We start from the raw sequence: 27,874 nt of genomic DNA, 5'->3' as shown, positions 1-27,874 counted from the left end.
TTTAATGTATAAAATTGGATTCAATGACACAGCTCCCCTGAGTTTACCCAAACAAACCACAAAAAGTAAAACATTCTGTGAGTGAACATTTTAAAAGACTCTGATTGTAATTTGCTAGAAAGAAGCCAGAACCTCAAACCCGCGTTTCCAGTTCGGCCCCAGGTGAGTTTCTGCAGCTGGACCCAAGCAGCTTCCGGCGCGGGCCGAGGCGGCCAGGGGAGGCCGGAGCGAAGGCGGCTCCAGCGCAACGCGATGCTCCCCCGGCCCCAGAGGGGGAAATTCAAGTCAGTCTGCACGCGGGGCCTTGAAATGCTCTTTCGGGAGAGCTCGGGTAACTCGGCCTGGTCCTTCTCTCCGTGACTCAGCAGGTCCGACGGTCCTGGGCAGTGCACAGGGCCCAGCAGGGAGAGTCTTGGTCTGCGGGTGATGCGCGGGATGATGTCCTCCTGGTCACCGAGAGAGCGACAGACTGCGCCTAACGTCCCAGAGGCGGCTGGCGCCCGGGAGAGAACAGGCCCTGCGGCACCTGGCTTCCGACAGGGCTCCGGGGAAGATCCCTGGAATTCAGGAATGGATTTAACTCACAAATGGTCGAGAATGCCTGTGTGGACTCAGCTCTCTCTCTCCCTCTCTCTCTCTCTCTCCCTCTCTCTCTCTCTCTCTCTCTCTCTCTCTCTCTCTCTCTCTCTCTCTCTCTCTCTCTCTCTCTCTTCCCTCTCTCTCTCTCTTCCCTCTCTCTCTCTCTCTCTCTCCCTTTCTTCCCTCTCTCTCTCTGGCCTCTTCTGTACATTTCTCTTTTGCTTATTTTTCATTTCTATTCTAATTTGGTCTGGGGAGGTCACACCCAAAGATGCTCAGGGCTTAATCCTAGCTCTGCTCTCAGGAATTGTTCCTGGCAGTGCTCAGGGGACCATATGAGATGCCAGGGTCAGCCGTATGCAAGGCAAATGACCTACCAGTTCTAGCCCCTCTTTCTCTTTTTTATTTTTATTATTATTTATCTATTTTATTTTTTCTTTCTCTTTTATAAAGACAATTTTACCTGGGACATCAAAGGGAGGGAAAGACAAAATACACATGTGAGAGAACATGAGCGTCCACTGCATTTTCGGGCCTTCCCCAGTAGTGCCTTAACTTTTATATTTGTCTCCAGGCTGCCTGGCAATTCCTAATAGAAAAACAGCTTTCTTCTTCTTCTTCTTCTTCTTCAAACGGGCTACACTGGGAGTGCCCAGGGGCTGCCAAGCAGGACCAGAGACCAAACTCGGCCTCACATGTGCAATATGAGGTGGGCTGTCTCCCCAAAATCAGTTTTCTTTACCATGGCACAAAAGGGTACAAGCTATAGCTTTAAACATCCAAGCTCACCCGCCCTTTCACAGAAAAGCACGGGAAGAGACGGCGGGGAATTAAGGCTGGAGAAGGGAAATTTTTTTTTTTTTTTGGTCACACCTGGCGATGCTCAGGGGTTACTCCTGACTCTGCACTCAGGAATTACTCCTAGCAGTGCTCGAGGGACCATGTGGGGTGCTGGGGATTATATTCGGGTTAGCTGTGCGCAAGTCAGAGCTCCACCCGCTCCAGCCCTGGGAAATCCTTTGGAGACTGCTGCCCCCACCCAGGGAAGAAAGTGGGGAGGCCCCTCCCCTGTGGGCACGTGGGAACGGCTTACAGAGACACGGCGTGCGCTGGCTCAGCCGAGCCCCGCCTCGATGCCGCGGATCCGCCGGGCCAGCTGGATGTCCTTGGGGAAGAGGGTGACCCGGCCCGCGTGGAGGGTCAGGAGGTAGGCGTCCTCGAAGAGGTGAACCAGAAATGCTTCGGCCGCCTGGGCAGTAGAGGAAGAGATGCGGGACAAGGATGGGAGATGAAAGGAGCTGGCTCGGACAGAGGGGGCACGGGGGCAGGGACGGGGCCCACAGCCGCAGACCAGACTCTGGCCCACGCTCTGCTACCACCGAGCGAGCGGCCAGCCCCTGAGCCCAGCGGGCTCCCCATCCCTCTCTCCAAGGAGGCAGGACTCATGCACCCCCCGACAGCACCTCTGGGCCCCCCCCTTCTCACCTCCTGTATGGCCAATAGCGCGTGGGCCTGCCAGTTAAAGTCTATGCCCCGAGTGAACTTCCCACATACTTCTCTGACCTGTGGAAGGCGGGCGGGGAGCAAGGGAGCGGGGTGGAGGCGAGAAGGAGATTGAAGGGAGAAAGCAAAAAAGGTTAAGGCACCTGCCCTGATGCAGCTGACCCCTCGAGTTCTGTCCCCGGCACCATGGAAGGTCCCCTAACACAGCCGGGAGGGGTCCCTGAGCACAGAGCCAGCAGCAATGTGTAAGCACCACCAGGCCTGGCCCAAACGACTTCCCAACTCCCCAGGGGAAAAAATAAAAACGTATAAACAAAGGATTTCAGGGCCTGAGTGCGATATCACAGCGGGTAGGGCGTCTGCCTTGCATGTGGCTGACCTGGGTTCAATCCCCGGCATCCTATATGGCCCCCCGAGCACCACCAGGAGTAATTCCTGAGTGCAGAGCCCAGGAGTAACCCCTGTGCATCGCCGGGGGTGACCCAAAAAGCAAAAACAACCCCCCTCCCCAAACAAAACTAAAACAACAACAAAAAAGATTTCCAAAGGGGAGAGAGTGGGCCGGGGAGGGGGGTCAGTGGGCGGAGCATGTCTTTGCGGGTTCGAGCCCCCTGACCACCAGCACTGCCTCACGCTGCTGGGAGTCGCACAGAGACACGAGCCCCTGGCCAGAGGCTTGTGTACCTCCAGCAGCCACCGTCGCTCTCCAGTCCCACTCCTGGGGGCAGGAGGAGCAAGGGGGTGGCGGGGGGCTGCAGGAGGGGACCCGTCTGTCACAGCCAACGCAGCGTCGGGGTGCTGTGCGCGAAGGCCGCCTCCTTCAGGAACAGCAGGCTCCGAGCCATGGAGGCGGGCGCGGGCACTGGGGCGCCCACCGGGGAGAGGGGGCGGCCGGGGCGGGGGAGGGGGGCAGGCAGGGTGCTGGGGGCTCACCAGGCGGCTGAAGGGGAACTTCCGTAACAGCAGGTTCGTGCTTTTCTGGAGGTTGCGGATCTCCCTCAGGACACTGAGGCGCATCCGGCGACGGTGGGTGGGTGCTTTGGGCAAAAGCGCGGGTCAGGGAGGGGCCCAGCCCAGACGGCCGGGAAGGGCTAGTGGCAGCTGCCCTGAGCGTATCTGGCCTCCTGCTCACCCCCACCCCAGAAAATAAAGACCCTCGGCGCCTCCTTGGAAGCCTACCTTCTTTAAGTGGCCAAACAGCACCCCAGGGCTTTCTTTTGTGCCCCTCCCACGCCCCTCCCCCCCCAACACTGGACAGCCCAGGGCCCCGTGCCCCAGCGTCGTCTACTTTGGGAAACTCTACGCTAGACACATACTCGGGGCAGAAGCAGGAATTGTTGTCAGGTTTTTTAAAAAAAATTGACATAGTTTTTGGGCCACACCCAGAGGTGCTCGGCGTTTTCTCCTGGCTCTGCGCTCAGGAATTACTCCCCGTGGGCTTGGGTTCCACCTGGGTCAACTGGGTGCCAAGCAGGCATTCTACCTGCGGTGCTATGGTTCCGGCCCCTTGGCCAGTGTTCCTGATCCCAGTTATCAGCGGCAGCTAGAAAACAGCAGAGGCTGCTCCCCAAGGTGTGGTCAGTAATGAGTGGCGGGGCCGGAGAGATAGCACAGTGGGAAAGGTGTTTGCCTTGCACGCGGCCAACCTGGGTTCGATCCCCAGCATCCCATAGGGTCCCCCAAACACTACCAGGAGTAATTTCTGAGCACAAAGCCATGAGTAACCCCTGAGCATTGCTGGTGTGACCCAAAAAGCCAACAACAACAACAAAATGAATAGTTCATGGAGGGTCTTACTGACCCTTGGGAATGTTCCTAAATGCCAGCTCTACCCGAAAGCCTTCCCTGACTCCCAGGCCATGATCAGGGACCGGTGACATTGAGGACATTGAGAAAGTGAGTGCCTGGGAGGAAATTCCCGGCTGCTGTCCACCTCCTGACCCTCAGTCCTCCAGACACAATCAGTGGGGGTGGCAGTCTGGAAGGAGTGACCAAAGCAGTGAGGAGCACAAGCAAAGCTCAGCACACAGTCCCGGGCGGCCCACGGCACGCCGGGAAGGAAGCAGGGCCGGAGGGCGGACAGGGGCCAAGGCGCTGGCCGTGCATGTGACCAACCCCAGCCGATCCCTGGCACCATGGAGGGTCCTCTGAGCCCAGAGCCAGAGTGATCCAGGCTCTGGGGTGGAGAAGCAACCAGGCAGAGTTATGGGGAAGCGATGAACTACACACGCCGTGGTTGGGCCTGGAAAGCTGCCCAGCCTTGGCCCTCCTGCACCCGGAGCCTGGTTGCAGATCTCAGCAGCACAGGAAGCTCCTTATACGTCAAAGACCATCCTGGCTGCTGAGTAAGGAAGATGGAAACGGGGCAAAAGGGGAAGGTGGAGAGAGGCTGGGACGGGGCTGGTAGGAGCAGCGATGGCAGAGGGACGTCATCGAGGGTGGCCTCTGGGCCACCCTGGCCAGCAGGCTTGGCTGGGATAGGATGGGGGGGGCAAGGTATGAGAGAGAACCTGGGTTTATGGCCTAATAGGGCATGAGTGAGACCGCTGACTAATGGGGGAACCAAGAGGTAGAGTGGCCCGAAGGGGAGAGTTAGGAGCCGAGCCCGGCATACCGAGTGTATGCAAGGGAGAAAGACCCATGGGTGGGTGTGGGCGTACAGCGTCAGAGATAAAAACACGACCTGACACTGTCAGGTCCAGATAGTCCAGGGGGTCAGGTGTCACCCTGCACACGGCTGACTCCGGTTCAGCCCCCAGCCCTGCATATGGTTCCCTGAGGACTACTAGTGACCCCTGAGCACAGGCAGGAAAAATTACAAGGGCAGGAGGGGAATACGAAGAGTCGAAGGGAGAGGGGAGTATGGTTATTTTGGAATCAGAAATAAGAGCACATATGGGGAAGGCCAAGGTGGGCAGTCTGTTTTTTTTTTTTTTGGTTTTGGGGTCACACCCGGGTGATGCACAGGGGTTACTCCTGGCTCATGCACTCAGGAATTACTCCTGGCGGTGCTCAGGGGACCACATGGGATGCTGGGATTCGAACCTGGGTCTGCCGCGTGCAAGGCAAACGCCCTACCCGCTGTGCTATCACTTCAGCCCCCCAAGGTGGGCAGTCTGAACTGAACTCAGTGCGGGTGGAGAGGGCAGCAATTTTCTGGGAAATGGGGGATGGTACAACCAAGGGTCAGCAGGGGACTGGGAAGTGGGTATGATCAAAGGTCAGTGGAAGAGGAGGGGGGAGAGGATGAGAGGATGAGACTATCACAGAGCGAGGGAGGGCAGTCTCCGTAAGCACCTCAGGTTAAATCATCAAGACAAGGACGCCGGCCAGCAGGCCACACTGCCACATGACCCCACCTGCACACTCTCCTTCCAACCCAGCCACAGGCCTCGAGAACACAACAGGATGCAGAATGCAGAAAAACGGGAAAGACTCAGTCATCAGCAGCAAACAACTAAAGTGACTACTTAAAGTGCCCCACCCAAGGGGCTGGAGCGATAGCACAACGATTGCCTCAGACCTGGGTTCGATTCCCAGCATCCCATATGGTCCCCTGAACACCACCAGGAGTAATTCCTGAGTGAAGAGCCAGGAATGACCCCTGTGCATTGCCGGGTGTGACCCAAAAAGAAAAAAAAAAAAAAAGGTCCACCCAAATACTACATTAAGGCTCAGAGGAATGTTCCAACCGGCTGGAGTGCCTGGGTGGCCCGGGACCCATCCTTGGCACTGCATGGGTCTCCTGAGCCCCACCGGGGGCACAGCGGCTGAGCACCACCACGTGTGACACCCCCCACCCAACCAAAAATAAATAAAAGAGCTGGATGCGATGGTTAGGGGAGAGGGGGAGTCCCACGTGGCCGAGGACCTGCGCCTGGGTAAGGTGCTCGTGGGTGTGGTCTCGGGCTCCCTCGCGGGGGGCCGCAGTCGCACAGCCAGGCCCCTCCCCACCCCGCACCCCCGGGACCAGGCTGGGTCTCCACGGCTTCAGCTGAGCTGGGGCGGGTGGGGTTATGGGCATCTGAGCAGTCCCTCTGGCAGCGCAGCGTGGAGGGGTCTGCGGGTGCAGGGTGTCGGGCCAGCCCTTCCCCGGGCCTCAGTTTCCCGGTCCGTTACCTGGACGCGTGCCCCGCCGCGGGGTGCGGGGACCCGGGCTCGGCTCGCGCCTCCGCGGGGTGCGGGGGCCCGGGCTCGGCTCGCGCCTCCGCGGGGTTCCGGTCTTGCGTGCTCGGCGCGGACCCATGGCTCCGAGCCCGGGCGTCCCGGGCGGGCGGCGGCGCGTGCCCAGCGCGGGCGCCCCTCGGCTCCCAGGAACGCCCGGCGTTTTTCAAACTCCAGTAGAGACGCCCAGTGGCTGCTTCTGGAACGCCCCTGGCAAGAGCGACTGCCGGCGAGACCAATGAGCGTGCGGGTCGGGAGGCCTGCGCGGTGGTGATTGGGGAAAGGGGCGAGCAGCTCAACCAATAGGCACTTAGAGAAGCGCAGGGAGGCGGGACCTCCTCCGAGGTTGCGGAAGCGAGCGCTGGAGAGGAGACGGGGTTTGCAGGTGCCGACAGTGTGGTTGTAGGACGCGTTTCTCAAACATTTGTTATGTTTCCTCCCCCCTCCCCCTTCCCCGTCTAGCCCTGGATGACTTTTAAAGCAGAGAGTTAATGCGACACCCGCTGGTCGTGCCCAGGACCGTGTTGGACAGCTGGATGAGCTGTACGACCGGGAGCGGGATCTCAAACGAGCCCCCGCTCTCTCACTTCTCTCTCTCTCTCTCTCTCTCTCTCTCTCTCTCTCTCTCTCTCTCTCTCTCTCTCTCTCTCTCTCTCTCTCTCTCCTCTCTCTCTCTCTCTCTCTCTCTCTCTCTCTCTCTCTCTCTCTCTCTCTCTCTCCTCTCTCTCTCTCTCTCTCTCTCTCTCTCTCTCTCTCTCGCTTTTTAGGTCACGCCCAGCAATGCTCAGGGGTTACTCCTGGCTCTGCACTCAGGAATTACTCCTGGCGGTGCTTGGGGGACCATATGGGATGCTGGGGATTGAACCTGGATTGGCCAGCTGCAAGACAAATGCCCTTCCAGCTGTACCTTCCGGCTCTGGCCCCCGCGCTCCCATTTCTGACTGAGTGGTGTCCCAAAACCTGGGTCCCCTTGTACTGGCTTGTCGAGTTGGAATAGAAATCATTTTTTAAATGTGGAAAGATAGTACAAGGGTTCAGGTGCTTGCTTTGCACACAAAAGCTAGGGTCTGATGGGAGTGCTCACTGAGTACCAAGCCATGGGTAAGCCAGGAGCACTACCAGGCAGAGATGGATTTTAGCTAGTTTATTGTGGTGGTTCATATACACTTACTGAGTTATTAAGTTGTGTGCCTGAAACTAACATAACACGACATGTCAGTTACCCCTCAAATAGAAGCAAGCTGGGACCAAGGTGGAAGATGGACTTTCATCCGCAGGAGTTCTGGCCAGCCTTCCCAACTGTCTGGCACCTTCCCTGCAGCCACCTGAGGTCCCCACATCCAGACTTTGGGGGGTTTGCATCATTTCCCAGGGGATGAGATGAGGGTGCAGAGCTGGTATTTCTGGAACCTTGTGAGTGGCGCACAGGCTTTCCGTGCAGGAGCCCCAGGTCAGTTCCTGGCACCACGTGGTCTCCCCAGTACTGAGTACTGAGTAGCACCAGAGCACCTCGGGGCCATGGCTCAAAACACACCTGGCGCAGGGAGAAGCGCGCCTCTCAGGGGTAAGGACCAAGCCCTTCTGTAGGAAACTGGGGTCTGGTGGCGCTTGCCTGAGGTTGCCAGGGAAGGCAGATATGGGATCCACTCGGGGTTTGGTGTCTCCTCCAATCCCCACGCACCCCCCTGAGCCTGTTTGTGACTTCCCAGGCCTGGCCTGTCTGCATCAGGGGTCAGCGCTGACCGCAGTGCTGTCACGGCAGAGACCTTTGGGCACAAGCCAATAGCATTCTTAGTTCCATAGGCAGGCGCAGAGCTGAGCTGCCCTGGGGCCTAGGCAGGAGGTGCAGGAGGGGGTCCCTGGACCCCCCCCCCCCACCCCTGGCCCTGTGCCCACAGGGCTGCACTTCACCCAGCGCTTGTGGCTCAGTCCCTCTGTGAAAGCCCTGCTGAGAGCGGTCCCATGCCAGTTCTGCTTTGGGGGTTGTGACTTCCCCCCTCCAAAGCTGGCAGGAGGCCCAGTGAACATTCCCCACTCCTCGAGGCTGTTATCTTTCAGATTTACCCAAAGGTGAGAACTGGTGGACATGGGCCTGGAAGGACACATTCTCTTCCACCTTGCATTAAGGTGAATTCCGCATTCTGCTCCTGAGATGATGTTTGGTTTTCTCCCTGGTAAGAAAAACAAAAATTCTTTTTTCAAAGCACCAGTGGTGCTCAGGGTTTACTCCTTGCTCTGTGGCAAGCGGGTAGGGTACTTGCCTTGCACATGGCCGACCTGGGTTTGATTCCTTAGTTCCTCTCGGAGAGCCCGGCAAGCTACTGAGAGAATCCCATCCACACGGCAGAGCCTGGCAAGCTACCCGTGGCACATTCGATATGCCAAAAACAGTAACAAGTCTCACAATGGAGACGTTACTGGTGCCCGCTCGAGCAAATCGATGAACAACAGGACGACAGTGCTACAGTGCTGTGCTCAAGGATCACTGCGGTGGGCTGGGGAGATGATATAGAGTAGTTAGGGATAGAATCTGGGTCGGCAGTGTGCAAGGCAAGTACCCTACCTGTCCTGCTATTGCTCAGGCCCCTGAAAAAAAAAATTTTAAGTAACATCCCCCCCACCTTTGCACAGGCAATGCTTGGGGCACTGTGAGGTGCTGGGGACCAAACTCAGGGCCTTGCACATGGGAAGCATGTGTGCTAGTAATCGAGCTCTCTACCCTACTTCCCCCAGTGTTTGAATAATTGGTGGGGGGATAGGGAGAGGTTCGGTCCACGCCTGGTGGTGCTCATGGATCCCTCTTGGTGGTACTGGGGGACCATATGCAGTGCCAGGGATCAAGCCAGGCACCGTTGTGTGCAAGGCAAGCGCCTTACCCGCTGTACCATCTCCAGCAACAATAGTTTCTTTCCTCTGAGTAAAACCAATGCTCAAAGCCATCCCTGTGGGGACACGGGCGCCAGGTGAGCCCACCTGGAGGGTGGGTGGCACGTCCCACACACTCAGCATACACAGACACTTACCGGCACCTTTAATTTATTGGGATTCCCCTGCCCAGCTGGCCATTCCGCTCAAGAGACAAGGAGACCCAAAGTTCTGGCGGTGAGGCAAGTTGCCAGCCCTGGAGAAGGCCTGACGGGGCATCCCTCCCCCCAGAGTCCCGTTACCACCCCAAACCCCTCACGTGAAAGACAACAGTCCCCCTGACACAGTTCAAATAAAGGCAGGGTTTCCGTCACGTGCCGCCAGCAGACGGGCCGGCGAGCAGAGGCCGCGTGTGCAGGGGCTGTGACCACGGCAGGGCCATCCTTTCTGCAGGCTGCTGCTACTCCACACACACAGTGGAGGGGCACAGTGGCACCTGTGCTCTGGCCCCGGCTGTCCGTCCCGACACTGCACAGACCCAGCCACGTGCCGGCTATGTGCTCCTTAAAAGAACCAAGTTCATAAGTTGATTTCCCTCTTTTTTTCAGTTTCCCTTTTTTTTTTTTGGCGAGTGGGGAGACCTCCCCAGTAGTGCTCAGGGGCCACTCTGGCCCAGTACGGGGCTGTCTGGGAGCCACCAGGGCCTATCTGGCAGCCTGCAGTGACCCCTGCAGTGCTGGGACCCAGCTCGGAGCCTGGCACACGTACTCGGAGCCAGGGTGAGTACTGCACCCTGGGGGTTGTCTGCCTGGCCTCCCCCACCCCCGTTGGTTTTGGGGCCACACTTGGCAATGCTCAGGAGTTACTCCTGGCAGTGCATGGGGGGACCATACGGGATGCTGGGGCTCAAACCCAAGTCGGCCGTGTTACCCTCTGTACTATCACTCCAGCCCCCACTGGCCTTTCATTTTTTATTTATTTTTTTTTGGGGTCACACCCGGCAATGCACAGGGGTTACTCCTGGCTCTTCACTCAGGAATTACTACTGGCGGTGCTCAGGGGACCATATGGGATGCTGGGATTCGAACCTGGGTCGGCTGCGTGCAAGGCAAACACCCTACCTGCTGTGCTATCACTCCAGCCCCTCATTTTCAATTCTTAAAAGAAAAAAATACCCTAAAACTGGAGTTTTGGGGCCACACCTTGCAGCGCTCCCCTTACCCACATCCTGCCCTTAAAAAAAAAAAAAGAGTAATCTGCAGAATGCAAGATAGTACAAGCGTTCAGGCCCTGCTCTGCAAGCAGTTGACACCAGTTAAATCCTGGAGCACCACTGGGTGTGACCCCAAAAGAAAAACACTAAGAAAGTTTCAAGCCCACCTCCAGGTTCCCCAATTACGGCTGTGGCAGCTGTGGTCTCCACCTGTTCCTGGCACATGGCACACACTTGTGCTGTGGCTCCCGGGACTCGGCACGGCCCCACCCACGGCCTGCAGAAGCCACTGGTTCCCGTGCAGCCGTGTCCGCCGACCACCCTGTACCTGGGCATCTATGTTAAGGTCTTGGCTGTGATGGAGTTGCAAGAACATGGCCCAAGCTCCAGAAACTGCCAGACACGGAGGACCAAAGGCTGCTGAGCTTCCTCAAGATGACTCTAGGATGGGGGGACAGCATGCTTCTCCCTCGGCCTGGGGTCTCCCCAAAGACCCCACCAGAGAGGCTGGGCCCAGAATGGAATACGGGCTCCGAGAGGAGTCCTGCACCTTTCCTGGGCCTCCCGCTCCCTCTGTGCCCCCACTTGTGCCCTGTGATGAGGACATAAACTCAGGATGGAGGTCGGGGGTACTGCGCCAACCTATGCCCTGGAAGAGTCTTGTGTCCAGGTGGAGTTGGGCTGAAGTCCAGGTGTGCCTTTGACGCCAGCCTGCTGGGGGCCACGGGGCAGCATGGCTGGACCACACGGCAGGAGAGCCCCGTGATCTGGGTCTTCCCATCTCTCAAGGGGGCAGTGAGGTGCTCGGAGCAGCTCTTACCGAGGGCCGCCTGTGATCCCCCAGTGCAGAGAGGCCGGGTGCGGGTGAGTACAGGCAGCTCTGAGCAGGCACAGGGGAGCATGTGTCCAGCCGATGGGCTGTGACTCTGTCCCTGAGGCGTCCCTCCAGAGAGAGCCCATGGGAGCCTCTGGAAGGAGCCCAGCCAGTGGGGGTAGGGTGGCCACCAAGTGGGGGAGGGGTTGCCAGGGTCGCACAGAGCCTCTGAACCCGGGGCCGGCGGGCAGGCCAGCCTGGATCTCGTGGGCCCAAGAATTGCTGCCCTCGGCTTGGGTTTCAGTCCGCCTGAGTTGCGCTTCCCCTGATCAGGAGGAGACCCTGCAAGGTCACCTCACCATCTGAGCCTGAGGGCACAGGGAAGCCTGGCGGGGTGCCCTGGGGCCTGTGGGGTCAGCTGGGGGGTGATTAAGGAGACTTGCATGACCTGTCATCCTGTGTGACGACAGCTACAGAGGCAGTGGGGTGGGCAGGGGGGTGGTCTGCGGGGACACGGCCCTTAAGGCTCCCCGCCCGGGAGGTGCTGGCCTCAGCGTGAACATGGAGCATTGGGGTGGCGGCCGAGGCCGGGTGGGCGCTCAGCTGGCGTCGTTGATGGGCGTCCGGGACGCTCCCAGCAGTCTCTCGCGCTCGTCCTCGCTAGTGGGGGTGCGGCCTCGGGTTAGGCGGTTGAGCAGCGGCCGGTGCAGCCCGTTGTAGAGGGCGGTGCCCGCCAGCAGCACCAGGAAGCCGAGGATCTGCAGCCCCTGGAAGGACTCCCAGCCCAGCGCCAGGCTCACGGCCCAGATGGCCACGGTGCGCAGGCTGTCCAGCACCATGCGCGTGGTGGCGCTGAGCTCCTTGGTGACGCTGACGCCCGCGAAGTTGAAGAAGGCGATGCTGCTGATGTTGCCCAGCAGCGCCAGGGCGATGAGCGGCTGCCGGCCCACCTGGCACACGGCATCGGGCACGTCCTCCAGCGTCCCGCGGGGGCTGCTGCTCAGGGGGCCGGCGGGGATGTAGTTCATTGGCACCAGCAGCAGCGAGAGGATCACAAAGCCGAAGAGGCCTGCGGAGTGGGGGGGGAGGGCAGGGATCACGTGGTCACGTCCATCCCTGCTTGGACCCAGCCAAGCACCCCAGGTGACCCTCCCCAGTGGCACCAGCACCCCTTTCTCGGCTCAGAGACTTGTGCCCCACATCGGGAAGGAACGGCGGCAGCTGGTAGGTTCCAGTGGGGGCTGGAGCCATAGCACAGCGGGTAGAGCGTCTGCCCAGCACGCCGCCGACCCAGGTTCAATTCCCAGCATCTCAAATAGTCCCCAAGCACTGCTAGGAGTCATTCCTGAGCGCATGAGCCAGGAGTAACCCCTGAGCATTGCCTGGTGTGACCCAAAAAAAAAAAAAGAAAAAGAAAAAGAGGCCGGGTCCTCACTTTGACCCACTGTTTCTAGCCGGGAGGAAAGCACTTTCACCAGTCCCCAAGCACTGGGCACAAATGTGCGCGTCCTCATCAGAGTGGCCTTTGGGATGGGGCCTCTCTGACCCCGCCGAAGCCACTCCTTCCTGCCAAAGAGCACTCGGGCCGGGAGACAACACAGTGCCAAGGGCCCTTTGCCTGCACAGGGGCGCAGAGCACTGATGAGAGCTGGGGGGAGCTCCCCAGCACTGAAGGCACCTCACTGGGTGAGTCCCCTGCCGAGCCAGCATGCTCACGGCTCTCACCAGGCGTGATCCCTCCATAGAAGACCCCTCAAATCCTATGACAAAATGGAGTGTCCTCTGCAATAACTGTTTAGCGGCTCAGGAGCCAGTGCAGGTGATACTCAGCCTGGCGGTGCGGGTTAGTGGCTCTCGCTCTAGCCTGGGGAGGCGGTGGGCTCCGGGGACCACTGGGCATAGTCACAAGCTATTCGATGCTGGGATCCACCCCCTGGCCACCAGTGTGGGAAGCATGCCCTCCAGCCCCAGCCCCTCACCCCAGCCAGAGTTTCATATGCTTAAAACTGAATTTTGATTAATATTCACTTTCTGCTCAGGAAACTTTAGTGGGGGGGGGGTCACCCTGCAGGACAGTTAAAACCTAAATCTTTTGGGGCCGGAGCAATAGCACAGGGGGTAGGGCAGCCTATATGGTCCCCTGCACCGCCAGAAGTAATTCCTGAGCGCAGAGCCAGGAGTAAGCCCTGAGCACTGCTGGGTGTGGACCCAAAACACAAAAACACAAGCAAAACAAAACAATTCCACTAGCCCAGAAAACCCTCTGGAGAGGGGAGGGCAGAGTCAAGGCATTTGCCTCGCACAGGCCAGCCTGGGTTCGATTCCCGGCACCACCGGTGGTCCTCCGAGCCCCGCCAGGAGTGATCTCAGAGCACAGAGTTAGGAGTAAGCCCTGAGCACTGCTGGGTGTGGCCCCCCAAACACTAGGCTGATTTTCAAAGCTCACAGGAGGTGACTCTGCCCTATTCCGGCAGGATTTCCTTCCGGACATCTCACCCGCGGCTCGCCCACAACCTGCTGTGCCTCCCAGAGCCCCCAGCAGCTTGTCTGGAGAGGCCGCGGCCACTCCTGCAGGACATCATGGCGCCCAGCCACCCTCCCTGCCCCAGGCCACTGCGGTGGTCTGTGAGGGAAGACAGGGGCACTGGGAGCCCCCTCGCTCCGGCCCTGCCCTCCCTGTGGCCCCGGCCCGCACTCACCCTCAGAGCCGACGGCCCGCAGCGGGTGCACGTCGTGCTTGTATATGAACTTCTCCTCTAGCACCATCTGGATGGAGATGATGACCTGGGCCATGATGATCAGCAGGTCCCCTGGGAGACAGGACGGAGCCCGGGTGAGGCAGGGCTGCACCGGGGCTACGGTGGGGACAGAGTCCGGCATGGGTAGCACAAGGACTCCCACGGTGCTGGACCTCTGTAGGTCCCCGGTCTGACGTGGCCCCCGAGGGCAGGGGCTGGTCAGCAGGGCAGTGGGCACTGAGGCTCCAGGGGGACGGAGCCTGCCAGCGCTCGAGGACTGCACCCGGCCTTTGCAAAGCCACAGGGCTGGGGACAGGTATCTCGAGATCCCGCTGCGTGGTCACCCCGGTGTGAAATGATCCCTCCTGACTGCCACCATGAGGGTCCCTGTCACACAGGCCAAAGAACCTTCCTTCTTCTGTGCCTCCCCGATCTGGCGGCTCGTCTGCACTCAGGTGGGGGCGTGCATGTGCAGGTATATGTGCATGCCTGTGTGCATTCACATACATGTGGAAACAGGTCACTGACGAGCGCTCTCCCTCCCTGGACCCCTTCCCAGCCCTCGGTGCCTCTGGTCTTCCCTCCCCTGTCGCCTGCCCACCTCCTCACCGGGCCCCCCGCTGGGGCCCCACCAAGGAGAGCCTTGTCTGAGTTGGTCCAACTGCTCTGCTCTGAACTGGGCTCCCGGGAGGTGGGAGGGGAGGGGGACGGGAAGGCAGCCCTGGGGCCCGCAGCCCCGCCGCACCTGTGATCACGTCGCTGAGCTTGTGCTGGTCGTCGTGCTTGCTTAGGAGGTCGGCCAGGCCCACGATCACCAGCCCCGCGATGGTGGCGAGGATGCCCAGCCACTGGCTCGGCGCCAGCCTGCGCCCCAGGAAGCCCACGGAGAACAGGCCCGTGAAGATGATCACCGACCCCCGCAGCATCTGGAAGCTGGAGGCGCTGGTCATGGTCAGGGCTGGGAGGGGACAGGAGCGCAGTTCAGCCCCTTTGGGCCGGCGACGCACCGCGCCCCTCACGCTCAGCGGATCGGCTGCGCATGCGTGGACAGCCTGGGGGACCCGGAGGTGGGGGAGGGGGAGCGGGAGGCTGCGTGTGCAGGGGCTTCTCCGGGCCCGGCCGGTACTCACCCACATACATGATACTGGTCCCGGTCATGTCGCAGAGGGCGGGGGGCAGGAACAGGAGGGGGCTGAAGGGCTGTTGGTTTTCCACGCCGCCATCGGGGGACGCCGCCGCTCTGCACCGGAGGATGTAGAAGACCGCCAGGCAGGAGAACTCTCCTAGGAACATGCCCACCGCCTGCAGGGCAGGGCCAAGTTTACAGCAAGGAGGAGGGGGAGGGGTAGGGGAGGAGGGAGGAGGAGGGGGGGAGGGGGAGGAGGAAAAGGATAGGGAAAAGGAGTGGGAGGAGGAGGGGGAGGAGGAGGAGTGGGGGAGGAAGAGGACCCACCCGAAGGATTCTCCTCTGGTCGGACAGGGCTGTGGGCACTGCAGCAATACCTGCAGCAGCTCAGCCATCTTCCAGCCCCCCAGAGTATTCTTCAAATCGCCCCCCATACCCCCTGGTGTTCAGGAGCCCCGGGGCACCCTCGGTGATACAGCATGTGGCGAGGGCCAGGCAGCTCAGTGCTCGGGCCCTGAGGGCCCACTCAGTGCGGCACTGAACAGAGGGCCTCACCCCTGGGTCACCTCCCCGGTCCCTAAGACACTTCTCTGTCAGTTTGGGGGGCACACCCGGAGAGTGGTAACCCGGGCTTCCCCCTGGCGGGGCTCAGGGGAGCCATATGGGATGCTGGGCATCGAGCCTGGGGTGGCCACGTCCTGGGCAAGCGCTTTCCCTGCCATTCCGTCTTTAGAACAGCACCTTTCTCTCAGCAGACGGCCCAGAGCTGCACCTGACAGCTCCCGAGTACCTCAAACACCCTGAGGGAAAGCACGGGGCTGCCTGGGCCCCTCTGAAAACCACCCATCTAGGCCACCCCGTGGATCAAGTCTGGGAAGGAGAAACGGGGGTGGGGTGGAGGTGGGGGGCAGCGCGGCTCTAGAGCTCCTGTCAGATCCCGAGCCGGCCGCACTCCCCAGCGCCGCCATCGGGCGCCCTTTCCCGGAAGGGCTAATGGGGCCAGGGCCGGGGGCTCGGGCAGGCAGAGCAGGCCCTGCTCCCCGGGTTGCTTTCTAACGGCCTCTGGATGCAGGAGGAAGTCGGGAAGCAGCGGGTGGGGCAGAGAGGATGGGCCGGTACCTGGAGGAAGGGGTGATTGAACGGGTGCTCCTGGCTCTCTCCGCAGCCTTTGACGCTGAATCTGTCGGCCCACCTGGCAGGGAGAGAGAGGCTCAAGCCTGCCCCAGCAGCCCTGCCACCCGGGGGAGTCCCCTGCCGAGAAAGCTTTACCCGGGGGACAGGGGGCAGGCAAAGGAGGCTCCTGGCACCCCCAATAGCTGGACGTGGGCCCAGAAACCTTGGCTGCTTCACGGGCGACGGCGGTGGGCGTGGGTGGAAGTGACCCATGTCCCTGCCCTCTGAGTACGGGCCCCCGTGCCCGTGCTGTAGACAAGGAGCCCCGCGATGTGTACCCCGTATTGCAGCTGCTCCCCCACCCCTGTTGGACAGGATCCTAAGTGTCTCGGGCTTCATCACTGAAGCCCCCTTCCCTCCCCCGAGAGAAGCTTACAGGGCTCTTGTCGGCACTCCCAATCCCCCGAGTTTATCTCTAACCTTTCCTCCGTGCTTTACCGCTCATCGTCACAGTTCCCCAAGTCAGTCTTGGTTACTTATAAGTCAAAACCTCTGGTATTCCTGGACTTTGTATCTGCAGTGAATCACTTGCTTGTCCATTTCCCCTACAGCCTTTTCCTATTTTACTAGAGAGCAACGTTCTTTGCTTAAACACAGAAACCATTAATGCTATGCTCCCAATATCTGGGAGTTGACTGACGCTGAAATAGATCTACGGGGCTGGAATGACAGCACAGCGGGTAGGGCGTTTGCCTTGCACCTAGCCGACCCGGGTTCAATTCCCAGCATCCCATATGGGCCCCTGAGCACCGCCAGGAGTAACTCCTGAGTGCAGAGCCAGGAGTAACCCCTGTGCATCGCCAGGTGTGACCCCAAAAAGCAAAAAGAAAGAAAGAAAGAAAGAAATAGATCTACTCCTGGGCATCTGTCAAGATTACTTGACCCAGGCTTTGGTTGCTGTAGTTCCTAACACCCCACTAAGGGAGGTCCCGCCATGGGACTGGGATGGACCAGGGGCGAGCAGTGAAGCTACCCCGGCACTGAAATAGGACAGCCTGGAAAGCATAAGAGCCTGGTCTTGACGCACGCTGTTATGACTTAGGAGACAGAACAAGCTGGGGAAGGACAAGCTGGACCAGCCTGAGCACCTCGTCTGTGATGTACGGTAAAAGTCTTGCTTGCCCTTATAGCCCAGAGAAATAAGTTTTGGAATCTGTATCTCTGTGTTTATCCAAATAACTGCAAGTATGAATAAGAAGTAAACTTAATTGTCTAAAATGTACTATTAAAGGAAAAGAAAAATATAGATGTCCCTGGGAGACAGAGCGTCTCCTTGAGTTAATCCCAAGAGAACGGCCTCTGCTGAAATGCTTTACCTCTGTAAATGATCAGTCACACCTATGTGCAGTGCGATACCTTGAACTCCCCAGACGTTCAATAAGTATGCGGACAGCTCTGTGTTAACCGGCCCATTTTCACCACCAGCCCAGTCCCCGTCTCTTAGTTCCTCTGCTGGGGTGGCCGGGGAGGTGGTTCTAGGCCACTCAATGCACATGTTGCACCCCCACACATTTTGAACTCATCCCCCGCATCAGCGTTCCATGCACCCCCTCCCCCAATCACAGTGTCGCTGCCATTTTACCTCCCAGTGTGCACACACACTGCACCGGGTCAGACTGGATTTTTCGTTTGGGTTCTGGGCTGCCCCCAGCGGTGCTCGGCACCTGTTTCCTGCTGTGCTGGGAGGACCAGGAGGTGCCAGCGAATAGACCCAGGCCTCCAGCATGCAGTGTGTGCTCCAGCCTGCCGAGCCGGCTCTCCCGTCTCACAAATGTAATAAAAAAAAAAAAAAGTTGGGGCTGGAGAGACAGCACAGCGGGTAGGGTGTTTGCCTTGCACACGGCCGACCCGGGTTCAAATCCCAGCATCCCATATGGTCCCCTGAGCACCGCCAGGGGTAATTCCTGAGTGAAGAGCCAGGAGTAACCCCTGTGCATCGCCAGGTGTGAGCCAAAAAGCAAAAAAAAAAAAAAGTTTCCAGGGTTGGAGTGACATACAGCAGATAGGGCGTTTGCCTTGCACATGGTCAACCTGGGTTTGATCCTCATAAGGTCCTCCAAGCACCGCCAGGAGTAATTCCTGAGTGCAGAGCCAGGGGTAACCCCGAGTATCACTGGGTGTGGCCCAAACAACAATCACACGTTTCCCGAACTTTACTTCAGCATTTTCTCCCCAGTCTTGGCCCAGTTTGAAAGACCCTCTAGAGGCCAGAGAGATGGAACCCCAGTTCAATCCTTGGTCCCCCTACGTCCTACCAGGAGTGATCCCTGGGCACTAGCAGGCGTGGTCCAATCCCGTTGTCCCCCAGTACAAAGCAAACTAAATAAACAAACATGACTCCAAGGCCTCAGCCAACCGTGGAGGGACCCAGGGCACCAGCACAGCCCAGTGCCCCCTCTGCAAGCTGACTGGCCCCCTTTCCCTTGGAGAGCTGCAGGGTCGTTCCCGGGCCAGCGTGAAAGCAGGCCAGTCCCAGGGCCCACACACTCCCGAGGGTCAGTCGCAGCGCGCGTGGATCCCCACTGACCAGACGGGTCGTCCGGCATCGAGTACTAAGGCTCCTGCGGCCGGTCAGGCCCCTGCGTCCAGCGCGAGTCCCTTCATGGGCAGCTCTGCAGGGAGCCGGCCCCGTGCGCCCTTCTCTGATTCTCCCGACGCAACAGCTTTGGCCCTTCCTGACAGCTGGCTCCTGGGGCCACTGACTCCCGAGGGGGGGGCGGTGCCCAGGGCTCGTGAGCTGCCCAGTCCCTCTCTACAGCAGGAAGTGGTTGGCAGGCGGGGTGCTCTCGCAGGCTTGGCTGGGGGACCAGGCTACTCCCGGGCCCGGCTGCCCGCCCTGGGCGCTGATATCAGGAGGAGAGAGCCTGGGGCCGATTTTTCTGTTTTGGTTTTTTGGGCCCCCACCCAGTGATGCTCAGGGGTTAGTCCTGGCTCTGTACTCAGCAATTTCTCCTGCTGTGCTGGGGGGACCCTATGGGAAGCTGAGGATCAAACTTAGGTGGGCCGCACGCAAGGCAAACGCCTACCGCTGTACTACTGCTCCGACCTCCATGATGTTTATTTATTTTATTTTTTTTCTTTGGCGGTCACCCCCCCCTACTCACAGCTTTGTGCTCCTGGGACCACATAAAGCCAGGGTTCCCTGCAGAGTGTGTGTGTGTGTGTGTGTGTGTGTGAGAGAGAGAGAGAGAGAGAGAGAGAGAGAGAGAGAGAGAGAGAGAGAGAGAGCAAGCTGGTGCTTGGGGCTTACTCCTTGAGGTCCTCAGGGCTCACCTGGGTGGTGGCAGGACTGAAGCCAGCGTGAGTACAGGTCAAAGCGGAACTTAAAATGCATCTATCAGAGTCTGGCAACAAGGGCCCTCCGAGTCCCATTTATGCCCCTCCTGCCTCAGTGTACCTCAAAGTACTGTCATAAAACAGCTGATTCGTTTGCTCTTCTCCCCGTTGTCCCACAAGTGTGCTCTGTGGCCCGCATCTTCCTAGATAGAGTGCCCTGCACCCCTATACGGAGCCACAGTTTCCAGTGACGCCTCACTGCGGTCCTCTGGGGTTAAATAATTAAATCTCTTTTGCCTTCTCGCCTAAGTTGGTCTCAGTGTGACTGATTAAGCAGACGCCGTTACAACGCTGTCACTCTGGTTTCAGACCCATGTTTCTTACATGTCCCTCCCTGGCCTGTGTGTGATGGGCACTATGGGCCGGTGGCTTCTTGACTGGCTAGTCAGTGCCCGAAGAGCGCCCAAAGGCCTTCTCCCTCTCCCCTGGCCCCTAGTGGCACCAGCAAAGGCCACGCCATGCCCAGCAGCCAGGGGCCGGGTTGGCAGAGATGCTGTCCAGGCCCAACAGCTCTGTGCACTGAGTACAGAGGGGGCAGAGCTGGGGTCAGGGCCCTGGCACAGAGGCCAGGCCGAGAGGTGGTTTAGCTGCCGGTCAAGTGTGGAGCCCAGAGACCACGCGAGAAACAGCCCGGGGTGCATGGACCAGTCACGCATGTCTCCAGACCTTGCAGAGCGGAGACCCCGGCCCAGGCCCGGGCAGCCCAGAAGGGGAGCCAGGGAGGATGCTGGGTCAGGGCTCCGGGCTGCAACTGCACCACAAAAGGCGTGAATCCGGGCATGCAGCTTGCCCAGGCGCACAGAGCCGAGTGCCCTAGCAGAGGGTTTGGGGGGGCGGGGGGTGGGTGCACGGACGGACAGGAGGCCCTGTCAGATCCTGAAGGTCAACCAGAAGCCCGGGGCAAAAGGAAACCACTTCCTCATCGGAGCTCCGGAATGCCCTGAGTGCCGACAGGGGCTCTGCTATTCACTGAGGGTATGTGAGCTCAACATCTGGCACCTTCTGGCGTGCCCAGACACCAGGCCTCCCGCTGGACCCTGGCTGGGGCACCGGCAGGGGAGCTGCCGCAGGGCCATCCACCCTTTCCCAGCACTTGGCTGTGCCTGGACAGGCTGGGCTGGCAGCATTCCCGGGAATTGGAATCCACAAGTATCCCAGGGCCTGGGGCGGATTCAGGCTCAGGGATCAGATCAGGTGTCAGCGGGCTGTCAGCCGCCAGCCCGGGGCAGAGAGAAGGCCAGGCCCGAGCAGGGTGGCCGGGAGGGTTCCCAGCGCTGCTGGGAAGGTCAGGCCCCCTGGGGGACAAGGACCACCCTCAGACAGGAGATGGGGGGGGGGGGAGGGGGGCACTGGGCTCTTTGCAAAGCACTTCACAAATGTGGCTTTTGTTTTGTTATTTTTGTTTTTAGGCCAACCCAGGAGTGCCTGGGGACTTCTGGCTCAGTGAGTGTGTGTGTGTGTGGGGGGGGGGGGGCGGGGAAGGAGGGGGGAAAGGAGGGGTTTGCTCCCAGCAGGACTGGGGATTGCACCTCCAATCTGGGCTTCCTGCATATAAATCCTGTACTCAAGCCCCTTTTACTATGGCCCCTGCCACTGATCTGCGTCTACACAGGCACAAGCCACTGGCTGCTGACTTCACTTTGAGCCCCAGGTCAAGAATCTATGTCGCAGGTTGCAGGGGGATAGTTCAGGGGGTGAAGGGGCGTGAACAGACGATCCAGAGTCCCACATGTGGTCACCCCAGCACCACTGGGAGTGGCCCCAAAGCAAAGATACAAGAGAATCCGAGTTTTATGCGGGAGGGCGGCCACTGCCGGTCAGTGAAGAGAAAGGTCCAGCGCCAACTTGGTCTGTGCGAATTTACATTCCGCGAAGGAGCAGGGCACACAGAAAGCCCGGACCTCGAAGTATCCCAGGCTGTGCAATTCAGCTTTGCTCACTGGGGATGGGGAGGTGGTTCGGTCGGCTGGGGCTCATGCTTCACCTGTGGGAGCCCCAGGTTCAATCCCCGGCACCACACAGTCTGCAGGGTGCTAGCAGAAGCCCCTGGGCACTGCTGGAAGTGTCTCACCACACCGTGTCAAAAACGGGGTTGGGGCTGGGGCGATAGTAGGTAGGCGCTTTGCACGCGGCTGACCTGAGTTCGATTCCCAGCATCCCATATGGTCCCCCGAGCACCACCAGGAGCGATTCCTGAGTATAGAGCCAGCAGTAACCCCTGTGCATCGTCGGGTGTGACCCCAAAAGCAAAATAAAATAAAACAAACAGGGAGTCTCTTATCGTCAACTGGGGCAGTAACGTCAACACGGAAGAACTTTCAAAAATCAGAAGTGAGATGTGCAAAATCTCGCCAGGCGTTGGAGAGAGGTCACTGCGCTGGTGTGCAGGATGTGCGTGCAGGGCTCCCGCGGTGGATCCTGGCACCTTCGGGCCCCAGGCATGCTGGGGAGTGATCCCCCCACGAGCACTGATGGGGAGCAGCCCCCAGGCCCTGCCGCAGGAGGCCCCCAAGCCAGTCTCTTACAAACAGAATCCTTTTCTGCTCTCTGCACCCTGGGCTGAGCCCAGAGCAGAGCCAGAAGCTGGAACCTTCCCCGCTGGCGAGGGCAGGAACTGCGGGAGGGCCGTCAGGGTAAGTCACAGCCATCTTTTTGTTGTTGCTGTTTTGGGGCCACACGAAGTACTCAGGGGTTACTCCTGGCTCTGCACTCAGGGATCACTCCTGGTGGGGCTTGGGGGACTCTATGGGGTGCTGGGGACCGAACCCAGCTTCACAGAGTGCAAGGCAAACGCCCTACCCGCCTCTCTACTCGCACTCCAGCCCGGAGCTCCCATCTGGGAGCAGCCAAAGGCCCCTGGAGAGAGTCCCAGGCTCCTTCTGCCGGGTGAGTCACCCTGATGTGGCCACCTCAAAGCTCAGCACTCTGAGGGGATGTGTGGTGGCTGGTGACAGAGGAAGTGGCGCCAGAAGGGTTAGATGTGAGGGTCACACTTCCCAGCAGAATCTCAGCCACTTCCTCCTGGGGGACTCAGTTTCTTCCTCCTGCTGCGGCCACGGGCGGCTCCACTACCCTGGGACCCCTCTCGCCTCTGAGTCTCAGAGACCCGCCCCCCGCAGTGCATCTGTGTGTCAGGGAAGAGCAGGGGGAGCTGCTCCCCTTCCCTGGCACGCCCTCGTTCCCCCCCTTACAGACGTGTGTTCTCCCAGCCTACCCCACTGCCCTCTAGCTGCCCAGACCCCTGCCTGCTCCCGGCACTCAAGGTGGGGGCGAGTAGGGGGTCACTTCCGGGAGCAGCTCTTCGGGAAGTCAGGCCCAGCAGGGCCCCTGCAGCCCCCGGACCCCTTCCTGGCTGGGTCGGGCTTTAGTTTGCTGACGCTTAGGGGGGCACCCGATCCTTCACGCACCAGAGAAGTGGGGGTGTGGAAACACTGGGCCCCGGATATGCCCTGGGTCGGCCTGAAGCAGCACCAGGTGAGATGGTACCTGGGACAGGCGGGGGGGTGCGGGAGCCCCCTGCTGAGACCCAGCCCGGGCGGACCCGTCCCTAAGCCGCTGGACAAGCAGAGGGGCCTCCTGCAGGGGCACCCAGAGGTCCCTCACGTGCACGGCACGTGCTCTGCCCACTTCCTCATGCGTGGCAGTCTCCACACCTACCACGGGGAACTGGGCCTGGAGACCCCGGAGGGCCCGTGGGAGGACCCGAACCCCAAAGCCTGAGCAGGACACCACAGAGGCTGGTGGCCCTGGCCCAGAGGGAGAACCCAGGGGGCCTGGCCACTCAGTGAGTGATCACGTCCACGGGTGAGGGACTCCCCGAGAAACAGACCATGTGCGAGCACCTCTGGACGAGGGATCTCAGGACTCCGGGGAAGAGTCGGACGGGAGTGGGGACCAGTTAGTCCTAGAGAGGACCGCCGGGCCTGATGGCTCGCCTGCTGGGGGGCTGTTAGGCTGGAGGGTACCGAGGCTGATGACAAGCGCCACTGCCCCACGCAGTCCTGGGTGCGGGTTCGCAACAGGCAGAACTCGGCGCCTTGCTGGCGGAGTTGGACTTGGGCAAGGAATTCCGTCTGTCCAGACCCCAGCCTTCCTGTCTGTTTCAGGGGCGGGAGGGGTACGCCCAGGGGTGCTAGTTCTGGGGATGCACCTGGGGCCCCAGCCCGCCCAGCCTGGCTCCAGGGCTCAGTTTCACCTGCCTGTGCTGACAGCAACTCCTGCTGGGGGCGGTGGGGGGGGGGGGTGTTAAGGGGTTTCAACCACAATTGGAGACACTGACAGCCGAATCCGGGGCTGGTCCCGCTTTGTGGCCCCCATCTGGACCCAGGGGACCCCTTAGCAACCACCCTCACCCCACTATCAGGCAACGGGGCAAAGGGTGGCATCGAAGGTTGGGGTCCCCCTCGGGCCTCTTCCTGCTCCCGGGCAGCCTCTGAGGGAGGCCCGGGAAAGTGGGGGGCCTCTGGCTTGACCCGACCTGTCTGGAGTGTTTATGGGAGAAGCTGAGTCAGCCGTGTGTCTCCCAGCAACTGGCAAGCGCCACTCTCCCTGGGGACCGCAGTCCTGGCAGACCCTGACCACCACCAGCCCTGCGCCCCGCCCCCCCCCGGGCCTTTTACATTTGTGGGCTACTCCCAGCTTGGTGCTCAGGGGACCACATGGTACAGGTAGAACCCAGGGCCTCCCGAGCCGCCTCCTCCAAGGCGGGGGCCGGCTGGAGCAAGCTGGAGGCCTCCTCTGCTCCTGTCGGGATCAGGTGGGCCCCAGCGGGAGGTCACAGTGGGTCGGAGCCCAGCGGGACAGTGGCCTCCCGCTCCTGTCGCCAGGGCAGGAAGGGACGCTGGCCCTCCTGAGGGAGCTTCCTGGAGCCCCTCGGCTGTCAGGGGGCGCCTTGTCGAACCCTCTCCCCCTGGGCCACCACGCGGATGGGGACATTTTTCAGGTTCTTCCCACTCACTGGTGGCTGTGTGTGGGTCCCCCCTCTAGTAATGAGGGGGTGTGGGGCCTTGGGGAAAACAGGGGGTGGCACCTGGGCCGAGGCATGTGCTCCTGTCCTCTGTGATATCTTGGGGCCTCAATCTTCACGTTCTTGAGGGGGGTTTATTTTATTTGGGGCCTTGTGGTGGTGGTGCTCAGGGTTTATTTCTTTTTGTGGGGGGGGACACACCCGCGTTGCTCTGGGTTTCCTCCTGGCTCTGTGCTCTGGAATTACTCCTGGCTGGATTGAGGAACCACATGGGGTGCCAGGGACCGAACCGGGGTCATCCGTGTGCAAGGCAAGTGGCCCTACTTGCTGTACTATCGCTCTGGCCCCCAAATCTTAAGACACTCGCTCACAGGCTCGGCTTGGAAACACGCCCCATTGATTACGGGGTAAGATCCAGCGCGGCCTCGCGGGCTGGTTGCCGTCCACTTGGCCCAGGCCGGGCTGTTCCCGTCTCCGGGCAGAGAACACTCCTTAGTTTGGATTCGCAGCGGCCACCCTGCGGGGAGGGGCCTGCCGGGCACCCGCTGACCGCTGACCGCCTGCGCGCCCCGCATGCTCATGGGGTTACCCGCTGGCCTGGGCACAACCTCCCAACTCCCCCAGGCCCACAACGCCTGGAGAGGGGCCGGGCGGCCTCCCTGAAAGCAGAGGACACCGGGGCGCGGGGCTGGGGCGCGGGCCTGGCCAGGACCCCGGCACATGGCCAAAGTCGAGGCTCGCTTGCCCCTACCCCGCTCCACTCTGTGCCTCCCCGGGCCCCGCAGCACCCCGAGAACCCATTGGAGAACTGGGCGCCCAGGAGAGGCCCGAAAAGGCACACCGGGACGAGGGACGAAGGGGAAGGTCCGCGGGGACCCTCCACCCCCCACCCCAGCCCCGACCCGCTCCGAGTGGACGCTGCGGGCCAGCAGGGGCCGCCTCCCCAACCGCCCCGGCCCGGACTCACTTAGCCGACAGCGTGTTGATGGAGCCGGTGACGAGCATGAGCCCGGCCAGGAACAGCTGGTACTTGGTCCAGGCCATGACGACCTCGCAGCCGGCCCCGGGAGCGGCTGGACATCGGGTCCCCCTCGGCCCGGGTGTCTGCGGCGGCCGCTTCCGGGCCCGAGTCACGTGACGCGCGGCCCCGCCCCGCGCCGGGTGGCGGCGCTCCGGGCCGGGTGGCGGCGCTCCGGGCCGCTCGCGGGCCGCGGTCGGTGCTCGGGTTCCGGGCCCGGGAGGCAGGGGGCCCGCCCGGGGCCGCGGGAAGGGCCGGGAGCTGCGGGCCTGGGCCTGGCCGGAGACCGACCCCAGGGGCACAGATTCACCGTGGGAATCTGCGCTCCCGGGTGCCCCGGGGGACGGGTCCCCTCCCTCGGGCGCCCAGGCCGGGGGTGGGGGGGGCGGGTGCCGCCCACCCAGAGGAGCGGCGGGGTGCTGTAGCGGGGGACGGGAAGTCGCGACAAGGGAAGATGTTGCTCCATCACGCCAGCGGGAGATGGGGAGGACTCAGACTCTCAGACTTGCCCCCGACACCCCCCACCACCCCCCGCCCGCGCTCCCCCTGCCCCCTCCCCCCACCCCGGCACTGCTGCTCCTGCCTGGATTCCTGGCCGGGCTCGAGAATCCCGTGGATTTGTTCTATTTGCTTGCAGCATTGGAGAATGTCCGGCGTCAGGCCTGGAGAGATGGTACAGAGCGAAGGGCGCTTGCCTTGCACACACCTGACTGCTGCTCGACCCCCCCCCCCCCCGCCCAACACACACACCGTGTGGTCCTCCGAGCCAGCCAGGAGTAAGCCCCGAGCACCCCTGGGTGTGGCCCAAAACCCAGAAAACGGAACACAACAACCCCTGACTTTGAAATTTCTATAGCTGATTCTCAGCCCCCCCTTTGCCCCCCAGGCCTCTAGGCTGCACCCCGGGGCCCTGGGACCCCGCAGGCTTAGGGCCGCACCTTAGGGAACTGCATCTGACCTGCTTCTCCGCAGACCAGGCTCAGGAGGTGCCCAGAGAGAACCTGCCTGCCAACCCCTGCTGACCCGGAGGTCACCTTGAATTTAGGAAAATGAAGAGCCCTCAGGGGCCGGCCAGGCCCGTTGAGGGAGCCCTAGAGTGGGGGCTGGAGTTCTGCACAACACAGAGGGGGTGGACAGGAGAAGGGCTGGACCACACTTGAGTAGGGAGTGGTCTCAACCCGCAGGAGGCTTGAGGGGGCATATTGCGGGGTTCCTCCCTCCCTCCCTTATCTTCTTCCTTCCTCCCTCTCCTCCCTTCCTTCCCCTCCCTCCCTCTCCTCCCTCTCTTCCCCTCTCTCTGTCCCTCCCTCCCTCCCTCCCTCCTTCCCTCCCTTATCTTCTTCCTCCCTTCCTCTCTTCTCTTCCTTTCCTTCCCTCCCTCTCCTTCCTTCCTTCCCCTCCCTCCCTCCCTCCCTCCCTCCCTCCCTCCCTCCCTCCCTCCCTCCCTCCCTCCCTTCCTTCCCACACCCAGCAATGCTCAGGGCTTTCTCCTGGCTTTGCACTCAGGGATCACTCCTGGCGGCCTCAGGGGACCATAGGGGAGTGCTTCGATCACACCCAGGTCAGCCGCTTGCCAGGAAAATGCCCTCCCCACAGCACCATCCCTCTGGCCCTTCCCTTCTTTCCTGGAGCCTGATGGTGGAGAGAAGGGAGTCCGGGAAGCTTCCCTCCATCCACAGCAACACGGCTCATGTCTGGTTACTGCAAAGGAATCAGTTCAGTTATCTAACGTATTTACAGAGACCTGGGGGCTCTATGCACGGTGGATGGACAGGCGGGCAGACAGACAGACAGATGCCTGGCTGGTTGGAACTAGCTTCTGCCCTAAAACTAACACTCCACACCCTCTGGACGGTGCCATTCCCAGGGAGGCAGAAGCCACATTCAGTGGCATGCGGGGCCCTTCTGCCCAAGCACCACACCCCAAGTGTCCAGGACAAGGGCATTATCCTGAAGCCAACATGAATAATGGTCAGCGCTGTCACCAGCCAGCATGATGTCACTAGCACACAGACTTTGTCCGTCTCCCCAGCCCCTTCCCTGAGCATTGTAATTTATTGTGGCGCTCTGATTATTTGCCAAATTGCTGTCGCTGGCATCCAGGATTTCCTGACAGATATTCCCAGACACCCACTGGACACCAGCCCAAGAGTCAGGTATGGTGCCCAAGGGAAAGCCAGACATGTGCCCTTGAGGGATACAGGCGCTTAGGGAGGAGAAAGGTGTCCCCTAGGAAGTGTGTGAGGTAGAGAGAGCTGGGGAGAAAAACTTTCTCAAGAGGTATGGGAGGAGGTGCATGAGAGTGTGTGTGAGTGTGTGTGTGTGTGTGTGTGTGTGTGAGTGTGTGTGTGTGTGTGTGTGTGTGTGTGTGTGTTGGGG

The 27,874-nt window shown here is 60.6% G+C and overlaps 2 protein-coding genes across 2 annotated transcripts; both read right to left on the bottom strand.

Annotated features, from left to right (window-relative positions):
* Positions 1-491: 491 nt before the first annotated feature.
* CENPA (centromere protein A) lies at positions 492-6,328 on the bottom strand. The gene is made up of 5 exons (XM_055123148.1): positions 6,210-6,328; positions 3,016-3,088; positions 2,065-2,142; positions 1,673-1,828; positions 492-557 (listed from the first exon to the last, which is right to left on the bottom strand). Exons 1-4 carry the CDS (start codon positions 6,326-6,328, stop codon positions 1,694-1,696), a joined length of 405 nt encoding a protein of 134 aa, XP_054979123.1. The 3' UTR covers positions 492-557; positions 1,673-1,693.
* A 2,937-nt stretch (positions 6,329-9,265) lies between these two features.
* SLC35F6 (solute carrier family 35 member F6) lies at positions 9,266-25,613 on the bottom strand. Its single transcript, XM_004618923.2, has 6 exons — positions 25,445-25,613; positions 16,122-16,194; positions 15,007-15,178; positions 14,622-14,834; positions 13,838-13,948; positions 9,266-12,207 (listed from the first exon to the last, which is right to left on the bottom strand). Exons 1-6 carry the CDS (start codon positions 25,519-25,521, stop codon positions 11,738-11,740), a joined length of 1,116 nt encoding a protein of 371 aa, XP_004618980.2. The 5' UTR covers positions 25,522-25,613; the 3' UTR covers positions 9,266-11,737.
* Between the last annotated feature and the right edge of the window lie 2,261 nt (positions 25,614-27,874).

This window comes from Sorex araneus, chromosome X (genome assembly GCF_027595985.1).
Source record: "Sorex araneus isolate mSorAra2 chromosome X, mSorAra2.pri, whole genome shotgun sequence".
Lineage (NCBI taxonomy): Eukaryota > Metazoa > Chordata > Mammalia > Eulipotyphla > Soricidae > Sorex > Sorex araneus.
This window is presented reverse-complemented; position numbering and strand designations above follow the sequence as displayed.

Bases quoted from the DNA above. Each gene is read 5' to 3' on its own strand.
- CENPA (XM_055123148.1), bottom strand. From the start codon at position 6,328: ATGGGTCCGCGCCGAGCACGCAAGACCGGAACCCCGCGGAGGCGCGAG. The intron at 2,143-3,015 runs GTGAGCCCCCAG...CGCCTTCCACAG, and splicing joins AGTTCCCCTTCAGCCGCCTG to GTCAGAGAAGTATGTGGGAA. The intron at 1,829-2,064 runs GTGAGAAGGGGG...TCTACTGCCCAG, and splicing joins CGCTATTGGCCATACAGGAG to GCGGCCGAAGCATTTCTGGT.
- SLC35F6 (XM_004618923.2), bottom strand. From the start codon at position 25,521: ATGGCCTGGACCAAGTACCAGCTGTTCCTGGCCGGGCTCATGCTCGTC. The intron at 14,835-15,006 runs GTGAGTACCGGC...GTCCCCTCCCAG, and splicing joins GACCAGTATCATGTATGTGG to CCCTGACCATGACCAGCGCC. The intron at 13,949-14,621 runs GTGCGGCGGGGC...CCTGTCTCCCAG, and splicing joins GCTCAGCGACGTGATCACAG to GGGACCTGCTGATCATCATG.